We start from the raw sequence: 14,982 nt of genomic DNA, 5'->3' as shown, positions 1-14,982 counted from the left end.
CTAGAAGGCAGCAAGTGGCTCTCAGGACATAATTTTGCTATGCCTGTGAAGCAAAAGAAATATTTCTTTTCTTGTTATGTACAGTCACTTTTACCCCCCTTTGTTTTTTTTACAAAATTATTTTATATCTGCAACCTTGAGCCCCAATCCTGCAAATGCTTATGCACATGTTTAACTTTATGCTTGACTTCAATGGGATTACACGTGTGTGTAAATTTAAGCATGTGCATAAATGTTTGCAGATTTGGGGCCACAGATGCTAAGTTTTAGGCCCCAAATCTGTACTCTATTGACAGACACTCGGGGCCAAGGAGGAGCCCCACTGACTGCAGGGATATGCAATGAGGAGCTCCTTTCGAGATAAAGGCCTTAGTCGACAGTAACCTTTGTTTTGGTCTGGAGTGGATTTTAGAACAGAGTAGGTAAATCCCTGAGCAAGAAGATTGGAACAAAAATGCAAACGACATTTTTTAATGTTTAAAACCCATGCACATGAAGGCTAAAATAACCCACCATAGTAATGTTTTTTTTAAAAACAATACTCAGGTTCCTTATGGCACTTCCTGCACACGGGTTTTTTTTTCTTGCTCTTCCCTCTTCTATGTTGTTTTTGTTTTTAATGTTGTACACTGTTTTTACCATTTAAACATAATGTACATCCATTGCTAAGGAACCAGAGAAAATACCTAACATTGCTCTGTTTTAATTGTAGCTCTTCTTTCACCTTGTGCAAGTCATTCAGGCCTTGATCCTGGAAGCTGATCTGTGCAGATGGACATTTGCTGTACAGTCAATGGAACTCTGCCTAGGAGCATGGGTCTGGTTGCGTGGAACAGCTTGCAGGATGGGAGCCTTAAACCCTCTGCCTCACTTTCCTCAGTTGTAAAGGAAGGATAATACTGACCTACCTCACAGGGTTGTTGAAATTATTAATAGTTATACCACAGTCCAGCCAAGAACTCTGAGTGGACCCCTCCATCTGTACAGAACCCACTGGCTTCATGCAGTTGCAGGGGCCTGCCCACCCACATCACATCACAAGATCAGGGCCTTAATGTTTACCGTGTGCTTTGAAGATGACGTGATATATTTTTGCAATCAGTTTTTATTCAGAACTCTCCATTGATTGGTTAATGATTGTACAGCACAAAGCTTTGAAGATGTAAAAAAAAAAAAGTCCAAAGTGGATTTCAGAAGGGAGTGCTATGTAAAAAGTGATGACAAGATATGTTCTGAAAATCAGTATTTAGACGAGTATTATTACTATTATATTCTCTCAGTATCCTATCCACACATGGAGGGAGGAGACTCAGTTGCCTCAGTTCCTGCCACAGGGCCCCTCTGTGAATCTATGTGTGAGGAAGGGTTGATAGGGATTTGGTGGGGGAAGGGGCAGTGGTTACATTTGTACTGCATGAACTTTTGTGCAGGTAGGGGATATGCTCGAGGAAAGCCATGAGACCAGGGAGTAGTGACTCAGTTGAACCAGGCTCCAAGACTCGATTCTTCAGGGTTTTTGTTGCAGTGTAGATATACCCTCAGTGTCCAAGCCATAGAGTGTGGGGAGGAGACACAGGATTTGTGGAAAACTCTGCAAGGAGAACCTCACTGAGCTTTCTTCTCCACCATCCTGAGTCTTTAGAGATTTTTAAGACAGAAGGGACCATTATGATCATCTAATCTGACCTCCTGCATAATATAGGCCACAGAATTTCAACCATTAGTTCCTGAATTAAGAACAGGAGTACTTGTGGCACCAGAGACGAACAAATTTATTTGAGCATAAGCTTTCCTGAATTAAGTCACATGGGGCAATTTGTAGAAGGGGGTGAAACTGTGTGCTTTCCCAGTTAGTATCCAAACATCCCATGTCCATTACAGATCATGGATACTGTATATTCAAAGTATGTATTCATAGGGTTGCCAGGTGTTGCAATATTTATCGCAGGGCTCACTGTACTATTTGTCCTTTTCAAAGCCCCAGTTCCTGGATTTTGTATGATTACAACTGAAGCTCAGATTTCATTTTTGTTAAAGTAAATGTCTAGCCCTCAGTCATATAGAAAAGCTTCAGAGGGGTAGCCGTGTTAGTCTGGATCTGTAAAAGTGGCAAAGAGTTCTGTGGCACCTTATAGACTAACAAATGTATCGGATGCATTGACGAAATGGATATTCACCCATGAAAGCTCATGCTCCAATACGTTTGTTAGTCTATAAGGTGTCACAGAACTCCTTGCTGCTTTTATAGAAAAGCTTGACAATCTGAACCCCAAAGAGCAAATAAAAAGACCTCAAAATGCTAGTCTTCAACGATCTTGTGTTTTGTTTTGTTTTTGAGCCAGTCTCATGATGTTGGAATGCTTGAGGCTGGCAATACTGCATGCTATGATGTTAACATATTGTAACATGTAATGAGGGATGGGGTAAGGGAGATCACCACTCCAAACAAGGATCTGAAAGCATAAAAAAAAATCAGATTGCAGAGTCATAAAAAAGAATCTTTCCAAGTTTATTCTTTTATATCGGCCCAATTCTCACACTTAATAGAAAAAACATGCGGAACGTTTTCCCCTCAGTTGCCCCGCGGCGTTGCAAATGGTTTTAATTTGTATTAAAGGGGGCAAAAAAAAAATAGAAGGGGGGGAACGACACCAAAAACAAAAGTTGCTTGGATGTGTGGAAGGAGAAAAAAGAGCTGCTGCTGCAAATCCTCCCTCCTCCCACTGGCTGCCTGAGCTGCCAATCGGTGCTGTAATCCTGCAGGAATTTCTCCTGGGTTTAACTAGGAGTCGCACTGCTGCCTCCTCTCACACGCAGAGGAGGAGGCAGACTCTGGCCTGAGGGAGAAGGGAGCAGATAGCGCTCTGCAAAGCTCTGCTCTCCCAGCCGCTGCCTCCGCGCTCCCAAACTTTTGCTCCCTCATTTATTGATGCAGCTGAAACTGTGTCAGGAAAAATAAAATCCTCCCCGGGCAGGAGAGAGACACCCCCCGACCGACCAACCAACCAACCAGCTCCGCCCTGTGTCTAGTGGGATTCCTGCCTGCGGGCAGCCAACAAGTGAGAAGCGGCGGCGCCAGAGGCGGCTGCGGGAGGGAGGGAGCGGAGCGCCCGGGGTCCCTGCTGCTGGTGCTGCGGGCTCTGGTGGTGGTAAAGCAGCCGGGGATCGCTCGGCGCCTGGGTTTTGCCTGAAGCGGCAGCTGCCTCGCCTGCACCCCGGGAATAATGCGGAGCGCGTGGATACTGCTCACTTGTGGCTTGGTGGCCTACGTGTCCGGGGAGTCGGTAAGTCGGGTGGGAGTGGGGGACCTGCGGGTGGCAGCACCAGCCCTGCGTGGCTTTCTTGGGAAAGCTGCAGATAAACAAGCCTGTATCCCAGCCGGGCACCATGTAGTTCCGAGAGGGGCAGGAGTTACTCTGCAGATGTACCGAGATTCCTCCCTCCTGTTGAGTCTTTGCAGTGACTAGGCAAAGTCCTGGGGAGAAGGGGATTGTGCAGTAATCCCCCCCCCCAATTCTGGTGGGAGACTTTGGGGGGGGTGTGTGTAAAGAGACAGACGAGCCTCAAAGCTGCCTTGGGGAGAAACGCGCTTCTTCCATACTGGCTCAGGAAAGGGGCTTTAGCCCTGCTGGGGGGGAAGGACGAGCTGCTGCTACATCTGCTGAGCAGGAGTCTGCTGAAGTCACTTTGATGATCCATCCAAGGGTGTGTTTTCCCCCTTTGCGGGGGCTGTACAGTATGATTCGCACAGACATCTGTTGGTAGTTGAAGACTTCTTTTCTTAACAACAAAAACAAACCCTAGGCCAGCCCGTGGTTGGGGGAGGGGGAGCAGGGGGGAAGAGTGTGTGTGAGAGACTTGACTCTCCTTGGTGTGACCCTCGCACCCTAGAAGATAAAGTTTAGTGTTTTTCCGGGCTCTGCTGCTGCAGAGTTGTTGGTGGACTGGAGGCGAACGTGATAGGATGGGGCTCAGAATTCACACAGCCTTGCACTAAAAAGAAGTTTGAAAATCGTATTGCATTTAGGTTAAGCTCGCGGTGTATAATGCTAGGACAGCAATTTCTGTCGGAACCTATCTTTTCGGAGGTTTGCGACTTGCAAAGATTATTTCCTTCTCCTGGTTAATACATTTTGGTGGCGTGGAGAGGGGCATTTGGTGGTACAGTTAGAATGTAGAAAATGTCTCTCTTGTGCTCTTTCCTGCTTGTTTTCCAGTCAGTAATAGGCTTTTCAGCTGTAGAAACCACCAGGGGTTCCTCTGGGCTGTAACAATGGTGCTCAGGGCCGTGGAAGACTTTTGGTCTTTAAGTGGTTGCACTGCTGTCTCCTGCTTTTCCTCCCCCCTTCTCCCACCCAAGTAGTAGGAGTTTGCTATTCAGTTGACTCCTATGCTCTGGTTTAGGAACTATATGTATTTTCTGATTTGCTCTCCAATACACTGCCCTGCCTCTCATTCTTTCCTCAGTTCTTCTGCAGTGAAGGGAATTGTTGCCTTACAAAATAACTCAAATCCCTGTTCCTGAAAATGCCCTTGTGAGTTGACGGATTTAGTTACAGCACTTACTTGCCCCAGAAGGCTGAATTTTGTGTCTCCACTACCTACCGTATGACCTAATTAAGTTATAACTTTTTGAGGTAAAAGAAGACTACAAAAAATGCTCCCATAAGGTGTTTTTGTGTTCTCTCCTCCCTCCCCCCTTACTTGGAGGCTAGAAGTAATGTTCTCGAGTTTGTGAAATTTGGAGTCAACATGACTCCCTGGAGGGATTTGCTTGCATTCTGTATTCCCTGTGCAGCTTTCTGTGTAACACTTGCATCACAACTACAGCGAAAAAAATCAATAGCTCAGCAAAGTTGAGGTCTTATACCCTTATTTCTCTAGCACATAAAGTGACGTTGTTTATCTCAGCTTGCCTCTTTTCATTTTAAGGGTTTTTTTAATAAACTTATTGAGAATTTGAGCTTGTCAGACTATTTTATACTTTGAAAAAGGAGCTTCCTGGCGCAGACTGAGTATTTACCCTTGAGAAACATTCCAGGCAATCTGGTATCTAAAATCACAGTAAGGGAAAACAAGAGCGCCTCTGTGAGAGAAACATAGAAGTGGAGCCTCCTCAAAACATGGAGAGGTTTAAGGATGACTCTTCCGCTGATAACATTTTACAGATGTTTTTCTCTGGGAAGCTTTAGTATAATGTTGCTGTGCATGCTTTCAAAAACGACAAATGTATTTTCACTAACTTTGGCCCTCTAGTTAATAAAGTCAGCTGCAAGGATTTGAATCTCTTGTAGGGAAAGAGTCACTTACCTTCTGTGTCTTTCTTTCTCTCTCCATAAAATGGGAATAAGAATACCTTACTAGCATTTGAGGCTTTTTCACTAATGCTTGTAAAGTGCTTTGAAATTCTCTGAGGGAAGGTGACATGAAACTACATTGCTGCTTCAGTATTTTTAGGGTCTTTAACATTTCTGAATATGAAATTAAAGTACCCTGACAATTTAATTCAATTACAATGAACTGCTCCACTGTGGTAAACAATATTAACTCACATGCAGTATCTTTTGAAAGTGGTTTAGATATTACTTAAATATGAACACAATAAAGAATCTCTGTTTAGTGGTGAGCCAGTCGTTCATGAAAGCCATTTAAGGCTAATATTTTTTTAAATAACTAAAAAGATACAACCCAGCATAACTAGTGATTTGAGTTTGTATTATGAAAAATAAAAATTCGACTCAGTAAATTATAGCAAGTCTTTAGTGAGGTACAGTATATTTTAATACTTTCTATTTAAAGTTTACAGCTATAATTGCTTTTAGAAGTGCCATAATTGTGAAGTTCTGTGATGGTGTGGTAACCATTAAAATGCCACAGCAATTAGTAAAGTATTAAGTTTTATGTTTTGCCTTAGGACTATTGCCTTCTTCCGCTGTGAGCCATGAGGCCAGTTTGTGGGAATGTATCAGTGCTGCTTGGTTTATGGGTTAATGGAAGTGCAGCATAAAGTATCTAGGGGAGCAGTGCTGGCTGCTTGCCTTTAGTGTAGTGCCTTTGCAGCTGGAGGAAAGTTGTGAAACTATTTTATAAGTAAAGGAGGAATAATTGCTCTTTCACTGTGTCTCTAGTATCTGGCTGTAAATATGTACTGTCCTCTCTAGTTAAGTTTTCTTAGAGCTATCTTTAGGAAAAGATAGAGGAGGATTTTATAAACATTGTTATTAATAAAAATGAAGGAATCTTGGAGATAAGAGGAATTAATATGGATGTTTAAAAATCTACCATTTCTCAGGGGGCATTGTCAAGTAGTTGTTTGTAAGTCTGATTGTAGTAGCTTTCTGGGGAAAAAAAAAAGACAAGAATACACAAGAACCTCCAGCATTCCATTTTTATGGAGATAAATTAGGCAGAATTTTAAAAAGGAGTGATTCTGTTTGCACAAGAAATTAACAGTATCTCTTGAATCTGTGTGCTGCGCTTTATTACAAAAAGCCCAACAATGCACATGATTGGTCTCTTGTTTTTAGTACAAAATAACACTGTACAATGACATATCAACATTAATTTAGTAATAAATCTCCGCAGTGTGTTTTCCCTCTTATAGTCTGAGTGCTGAGAAGTAAAAATACAGCATAGACTATGACACCGTGTGTTTCAGCCATTAAAAGGATAAATATTAGGGCAGTATCCAGTATCATCTGAAAAATATTTGACCTCTTAAGAGCTTAAATCTAAAATCTTTTCCTGTATTGACTTGTTGTGTCCTAGTTGCCTGTGAGTTTTGGGCTGTTTGGTATTGAATTGAGGGGGAATAATGATATGGACTTTGGAGACAGATATCTGAGTGAGAGGAAAAATGAAGCAATGAGTCATGTTAGGTTTATCTACCTCCTAGATTGTCCATTTTTCAGTAAATTTAGTTTAATCCGCTGGGCTACTCTGAGTATCTCACTGCATTTCTAAACAAAGGTTACTTTTAAATCTTGCTTTTCCCAATGTACATACATTGACTGTAAAGACACATTGAGGGGACCATATTTACTCCAAACCAGAGGGTGGGGTATTTCCTTATAGTGTCTTGTTAAGTATCTGGCACATCCATGAAAGCTTATGCTCAAATACATTTGTTAGTCTTTAAGGTGCCACAAGTACTCCTGTTCTTTTTGCGGATACAGACTAACACAGCTGCTACTCTGAATCAACGCTAACATAGTGTGTCATAGATGCTCCTTCTTACTTTAGCTACATTTCTGACTAGACCCATCCCAGTGCTTCATCCATGTATATTTAAAATACCTTGTTAAACATCTGAAATTACTGAACCACTTTGATACTGGCTGTGCTTCGACAGACTTACGCTGGTGTGTATTTTTAATATATTTTTAGCACTGTCATGTACTTGGAAATATTTTCATTTGTCAGAGGATAGTTGGGGCTGAGCTAAACTTTGAGGCTTCCTAGTTCAATACATGTTTTTAAACTTAAAATATTGAAACCCAGTTGACTATTTGGCCTTTGGTCATAAACCAATTTCCATTTAAAACATGGTAGCCATGAAGCCAGCAATGCATCTCATTTAATACTTGGAAGTCCTTAGGGGCAGAGACGTTGTCTTTTATGTCTCTGTCAACTGTAGTCACTGAATAGATAATTATTAGAAAGTAGATGAGAGCCTAATATTCAGGGACAGATTAAGATGAACTCCTTGGCGTTTTGGGATCTGGTCCCACAATTGGATGATGCTTGGACATAGAAGCAGAGGTGTTAGTGCGGCTTGGCTGCCTGCTGTGGTGGGTTTGGGCTGGATAGGGTGCTTCAGATGATGTGATGAAGATGGACTTTCACTTGCATGGATCTTCCTCACACCACTGAAGAGCAAATCTGCCTTGGGTGGATCTAGACCTCATAACGATGGCCATACTGGATCAGACCAAAGATCCATCTAGCCCATTATCCTATCTTCTGACCGTGGCCAGTGCCAGGGTGCCCCAGAGGGAATGAACAGAACAGGTAATCATCAAGTGATCCATTCCCTGTCGCCCATTCCCAGCTTCTGGCAAACAGAGGCTAGGGACACCATCCCTGCCCATCCTGGCTAATAGCCATTGATGGACCTATCCTCCAGGAATTTATCTAGTTCTTTTTTGAACTCTGCTACAGTTCTGGCTCCCACAACGTCCTCTGGCAAGGCGTTCCACAGGTTGACTGTGTGTTGTGTGAAGAAATACTTCCCTTTGTTCGTTTTAAACCTGTTGCCTATTAATTTCATTTGGTGACCCCTAGTTCTTGTGTTATGAGAAGGAGTAAATAACACTTCCTTATTTACTTTCTCCACACCTGTCATGATTTTATAGACCTCTATCATATCCCCCTGCTTAGTTGTCTCATTTCCAAGCTGAAAAGTCCCGGTCTTATTAATCTCTCCTCATGTGACAGCTGTTCCATACCCCTAATCATTTTGTTGCCCTGTTCTGAACCTTTTTCAATTCCAATATATCTTTTCTGAGATGGGATGACCACATCTACATGCAGTATTGAAGATGTGGGCATCCCATGGATTTATATAACACTTCCTGCCTTTCCCCCCAGTTATACATGTCTATCACTAAAACTCAAGATGACCCAAACAAGGCCAGACTGGATAGTAGAGGTGTGGATTTTTAAAAATCCCCAGCTTGTTTTTTGCATCCTATTTTCCTGTGTTTTTTAGCATCTCTGAATGTTGGATTGTTCTCCCTTTTTAACAGTCCATTAAACATAAATCTAATAGCATTGGCTTTGAATGCCCTACCTGGCTCCTGACAAATTCCTTCTTGATTAGAGATCATTTCTTTATACTGATCAGCAAGGACTCCTCCAGCTAATTAGGAGGAAAGACATCAGTGGGATTTGAAAGACATCCATGATCCAGTCTTTCATCAGAAGAGGATTGCTACCTTAAACATTGTGTGTAACTTGTAAAGCAGGGAATCTTGGGCATGCAGAGGAGCCTCTTAAAGGGACAAGCAGGAGACCTTAGGAACTAACTGATACATTGAACGGATTTTTGTATGCCTCTCTTTTCATCACCAATTGTCTTAAGATATCCATATGCCTTTGCTGCTGGCATTTATTAATCAGATTATCCTACCAAATTGACTTTTTCCATTCATTCACTAGTTCAAACATTTTCCTTATGGCAGAGAATTACTAGCTTTATTGAGGCTCAGACTTTGAACAAAGAGTGCTTGTCTAGTTCTGGAAAAGCACCTTTTTGTAATCTTATTAGATTTGACTGACTATATTTTTTTAACAGAGAGATGTTGTTTTTTGAGACTGGAAAGCTTATTCTAGACACTGCTTTGTAAGACACTGCTTGTATCTAAGCCATAAAGATGTCTTTTATGCTGTGCCTCTTGTCTTAACTGCAGCAAGCAATAAGTGAGCAATTTGGTCTTGGTTCAAGTCACATTACTGGAGTGGCATGACATGGTTTCCTGTTGTAGCAAGTATGGGAGAACTACTTTAGGCTGTTCTGTGAACAGATTTTGTTTAGTTGTCTTTAGTTCATGCTTATAAGACAAGTGGTAATCTTTACAGACCTGGTAATTTATGCATAGATTACATTTCATGACTGTTCAGAGAACATGATTTCTCTTGTTCAGATTGAAACATGATTTGAAGTCTTTATTCAAAAGAGAGTGCATTAATGACTGACCCTGTAACAATAACGATCTCTATTTTGAGTGGTTTTGTTTTTTTTTGAATAGCATGGTCCTGAGGGATAATATCAAAAGGATGCTAGATATTAAAGGCAGTAACCTGAAATGTGTGTGCTCTGCAACAGCAGTGGAAAAATTATTGTACTAGAGGACATACATACACTGAGTGAATTATTTTTGTCTGGATCTAGAGCAGTGGGTTCATTTAGAGTGAAATAATGACTAATGGTGCAATGATGAATCTGTGGAATTTGTCCTTGTCAGTAAATAAGCTATTATAGTGCCACATAAGCAATGTTTAACTCAAGTGTGAGTTGGGCATTTCATTCTAAATCCTTATTTTTAGTGCTACACAACAGCTTACTCAAATTTCCCTTTTAGGCTAAATTGTTTCAGCCCAAAGGTGAATTTATTTTGGGAAGTTTAGATAAAATCCATTAAACTATGTTTGAATTATGTGCATGAAGACAAATAAACACTCTGTACTCTCTAAAGATGCAGCACGATTAAGTGATTTGCCCAAAATGAAACCGAAATTCTGTGGTAGAGCCAGGAATTGAATCAAAATATCCATTAGCATTCCAATCATTTAACCACAAGTCTAGTACCATCTGTATTTTAAATATTATATGATGTATCACATTTTCTTATTGCTATTATTTCATTAGTTTCACAAGTTTGTATTTTTTTTTTTGGCGGAGTTTGTATATGATTGAAGGTTGCTTGTAGTCTTTCAGATCTTTTCGTGTATCTAATAACCATCCTTAACTTCTCACTTGCAAGACAATTCAGAAATGTTAAGCTAATGGGCTAATGTAATTTAAAAAAATACTGCCAATGCATAAATTATGGGAATTGTAGCCCTTTTCAGAGAGCATCTGGATGCTTGACCAGCCTGGCTTTACAAGCATCGGCACCCTAAGTGAAGAATACTTTTCCTGCATCCACAAATGAGTCAACAAAATGGGTCCTTCATCAATGTAAGAACAGTTTTCCAGAGGTCTTTTTCAATCTTCCTCTCCTTCCATGGGGAAACTGTTTTGTAGGTCAGCCTGCCTCCTTCTGCTGCCTGAGTTTTAGCGACAGGGTAGGTGTTCAGATTCGACAGTGGTGAGCATAGTATAAATGCCTAGCTAGATAAATAGGTGAACTTCTGGCTGAATGGAACACCTCAGTCAAGGTTTGTGCTGGTCTGAATATGCTTTATCTCATCTGACTTTAAAAGCAGATCTTGGTTGGGCTTGATCAGTATTTAGATGGGAGACTGTAGAGGCAAATTACGAGACAGTGCTTGCAGGCCCGTGGACTGTCATTCAAAGTGCAGATTCTCCTTTTGCTCAGTTAAGCAATCCTACTCCTTTTGGATGGAGAGTTCCCTGGTTCAGAGTGTTCCGTAAATTGATTCCAAACCAAAAACATCCCCTTTCATTTAATGTCAAACCATTTTTGGTATTTTTCCATATTGTGTGATCCCACAGTCAAATATGGAGTTGTAAATACATCAGTTTGATGGTTTTTTCTGGTATTTAAAAAACAAAAACAAAAAATCCCGCAAAGAAGATATAGGAAAAAACTAATTCAGTGTAATGTAAACATACCATAAGTCAGGAATCCAAAGTTTAAGCTTCCCACACTAATATTAAATCTGCCACACTGCACATGCATTTTGAGGCACACATTTAGCATCATAAACAGTAATGCAAAATACTGTGTATGCATCAATGGGCCAGGCTAACATTGCTGGGAGTACATTACACTTTGTGAATTTCCTGTGGATTAGGGACATCAAACATATGTTCTGTGATTTTATTGAAGTGGGAATTCACCTCCTATTATATAATTAGGTCTGGCAACTCATTGATGCACAAGACTTACATATGGGTCTCTTGTATCAATGGTGAAAGTTTATCAATGTAAATTTTTGTGCAGCAAGGGGAGGAGGAGTCCAGGAATAGGATGTACGCATATAAAAAAATTAGTGACATGAATAGATTGCTTACATAAAGTTGATGGTAAAAAGTTCTCCAAAAATGCAGTAGCAGCAGATAATATGTATGGAGAATACATTTAAAAGGGGAGGAGGGGAAGAGAAGAAAACAGTGTCTGTCCCAAGGAAGATTAGTACAGAATGTTGAGGATGAGGTTGGGTGTTGCTGCTGCTTTATTAACTCGATGAACGTTTTATATCTGTCTATTGTATTTAAAATGCCATATGTAGCTTCCAGTCTCTGGTCTTCAGTGGGGTTGTTTATAATTTCCTCAGCATGTTACTTGGTTATTTCTCAGCAATGAAGCTATGTTTTTTCACTGTAACATTGAGTGGTTTAAAATGAAGCTGCCATGTTTCTGCAGAAACATGAGATATTCCAGAGAGTGTTTTATGTTGAGTGTTGAACTAGCTATGTTTGTTACACTCCCACTCGTGGCTCAAAGTTGGAAGCTGTTTTTGTTTTTTTAGAAATGTTGTAGATCTTTAAAGTACCACAGAAATCCCCCACAGAACATTGGAAAGACAGCTAGTTAAATAGGCATAGAACAAAACTGCTTTTGAAAAATTGCATTTGGTCTTCATAGCTCTTACCTCTAGCACTCCTGGACGTTAGAGACAGCATCAGCATCTTTCCTTTAATTCCACAAGCTAAATACATTATGCACAGAGGGTAATCTTTGAGAATCTTTTTTGACATACTTTTAAAGCTTTGATTAAATTACAATGTATATTAAAAAGTCCTATTTAATTGCATGTTTAAAATGTTGTCCAGTCCTGTCTAGTTCCTGCTTCTTCTCTTAGGGCAGGTCTATACCACTGCTTAAGTCGATCTAACTTGCATTGCTCAAGGGTGTGAAAAAGACAACCCCTGATCAATGCAAGTTACAGCAACCTAAGCACTATCTACACTGGCACTGTGTTGGCAGGAGACGCTCTCCTGCCGACATAGCTTCCACCTCTTGCGGAGGTGGAGTTACTATGCCGATGGGAGAGTGCTTTCCCGTCCGCATAGAGCATCTTCACCAGACGCTTCACAGCAGTGCAGCTGCACCAATGTAGCGCTTCTACTGTAGACCTGCCCTTAGACCTGCCCCTTCTTCAACATCACCTCTGCCCTCCTGAGCTGTAGTGACAGGATAAGTGTTTCGATTACACACTGGTGAACGTGGTATAAATGCCTAGGTATGTAAATAGGTGAACCTCTGGCTAACGGAACACCTCAGGATCACGTTTAGCGTGTAGGTTCTTATGGCTGTACCTGACACTGCCTTGATTGATTGAAAGAGCATAACTGGACTGTGCAGGTCTGATTGCTCTGATCTAACCATGTGCATCCTGGACGCAGTCTCCAACCTACTCTATAATATTTGGATCCTTCCTGGGAACTGTTGAAGATTCTGCAGGGATTGAGGTTAAAGGAGAAGCAGTGGGAGTTTCGTACAATGGGTACCATTTTAAAAAGTAAACACCATCATCACAGTACTCCATTCACAGCACTGTATCACCTAAGAATAGTGTAACTAGGGTTACTGTCGGGACCTGGGTCTATACCAGTGGAGTAGGGCTGGGTAAATCATACAGTATGTCTTACTGGTGGCTGTCTGAGACCATGGACAATACATATTTCAAGGACAATATTGTTTTCCACAATACAATGTAAGATACTTTTACATATGTGGGCACTAAGGCTCAGATCCTGTACTGACATGTTCATGGGCAAACCCCTGCACTTACGCCAGTCTCCACTGAAGTACACAAAGCTCTGCCTGTGTGAATGCCTGTAGGATCAGGGCCTAAATGATATGTGAGATCACTCTGTTTTACACTACTGCCAAGCTGAAAATATCACTTACCCCCACAGTGATGCTCTGGGAGTATGACCATCTTTTGTTGCTGTGGTTCAAATGCAGAAAATCTTGTATCCTTGGCTGCTGCTGGATTCCCAGACACCACTCATAACTCATACTGTTCTTCTGTCCCCACCCCTCCCAGCTGGCTAGGAGATCATGATCTTTCTTCTTTGGTGATGAATATCTGTAGCTGGATAACTGGATTATAATTTTGCATTATAACAAACTTTATCAGGAAGCTGCAATAACTGCATAGGGTCAGATGTTTGTATGCTTACCGAAGTAGCATCTTATTTCATGAATAGTCCCATTCAATTCAGTGAGCGTATTCAGTGGACTAAGTTAATGAACACAAGTGTGTCAGACTCTGGCCGTTGGTGGACTCAGACACCCTCAATGCCTCCTTTATAAGATGTTGAAGTATCTTTTCTGAGGTTAAAGTACACTCGTGCCTGTGAACATCTTGAGCTGGTACAGTGGCCATACCCTGCCACCTTCCCATGATCACTTGTTTTTTATTTTTTAAGCTCCCCATAACCACTTTGAACCTAATCTATGGCTGTGCACATCTAACTTTGGAGACGTCTTAACTTAGTACTTCTCCAGTTTACAAGAAGAGCATTGAAACTAAGAGGACTAATTTCATGCATAAATGACTCCATGTTCAGTATGATAGTCCTTTACCATACCAACCTTCGCCCTTTCATGTAAGTGTTAGAATTTTATATATTGATATACTAGCTGTGCATGTAGTGACATTTGGAACATGGAATCTCAAAGAAGAGTGAGAAATGACCACTTTCAGGAAATGCTATTTGTTCAACCAGGAATTTGTAAAGTACATCTTTCTGTAAACTATGGCTGTAAAGAAGGCTGGAGTTGGCACAACTACCGTATGATTAAGAGTAATAAATTCCAGTTTTTGTGGTCCCTGAGATGAAATTGTTCTGAGATACGGTTTTTCAGTAGTTTGTTTTTGTTTCCTCAGGATTTCTCTATGAATCTGTACAGCCCCCCACCCCCCCAAAAAAGTAAAAGCTTTAGTTCTGCTGAGTTAGCTTAATCAAGTTAGCTAACACAATTGAATTGGGAACCCAGCCTAACACCTCTCCAACTGTGTTAGCCAGTAGTGCTAGGGGGAGTGCCAAAAAAACAAAACAAAAACAAACACAAACACAAAGGATGGTGGGTAACCAATGGCAGATCTCTTGTGTGTAGAAATAGCTAAGGTTTTCTTGGTGAATTTAATTGTGAATTTTCATACTTTAAACATCAGAATTCTAAGACATTTTAGATCTTAATTCTGAGTAGCTTGACTTTGTAATGATTGTTTTTATAATACAAATCTAATATAAATTATAATTTGCTCTAAAATCACTTTTTTCTACAATCGTAATCCCTGCTAAAAACCCACCTGTTTTGTCTGTCTGAGAGTATGATT

The 14,982-nt window shown here is 40.9% G+C and overlaps 1 protein-coding gene across 1 annotated transcript in view; it reads left to right on the top strand.

Annotated features, from left to right (window-relative positions):
* Window positions 1-2,796: 2,796 nt before the first annotated feature.
* The window catches only part of SDC2 (syndecan 2), a 101,332-nt gene continuing 89,146 nt past the window's right edge, over window positions 2,797-14,982 (top strand). Inside the window, exon 1 of the mRNA XM_045004051.1 lies at window positions 2,797-3,284. Within this exon, the coding sequence (XP_044859986.1) occupies window positions 3,225-3,284 (60 nt within the window). The 5' untranslated portion in view covers window positions 2,797-3,224. The remainder of the gene's footprint in view (window positions 3,285-14,982) is intronic.

Source organism: Mauremys mutica, chromosome 2 (genome assembly GCF_020497125.1).
Source record: "Mauremys mutica isolate MM-2020 ecotype Southern chromosome 2, ASM2049712v1, whole genome shotgun sequence".
NCBI classification, from domain to species: domain Eukaryota; kingdom Metazoa; phylum Chordata; order Testudines; family Geoemydidae; genus Mauremys; species Mauremys mutica.
Note: the sequence above shows the minus strand (reverse complement) of the source record. Positions and strands in the feature narration are given on the sequence as shown.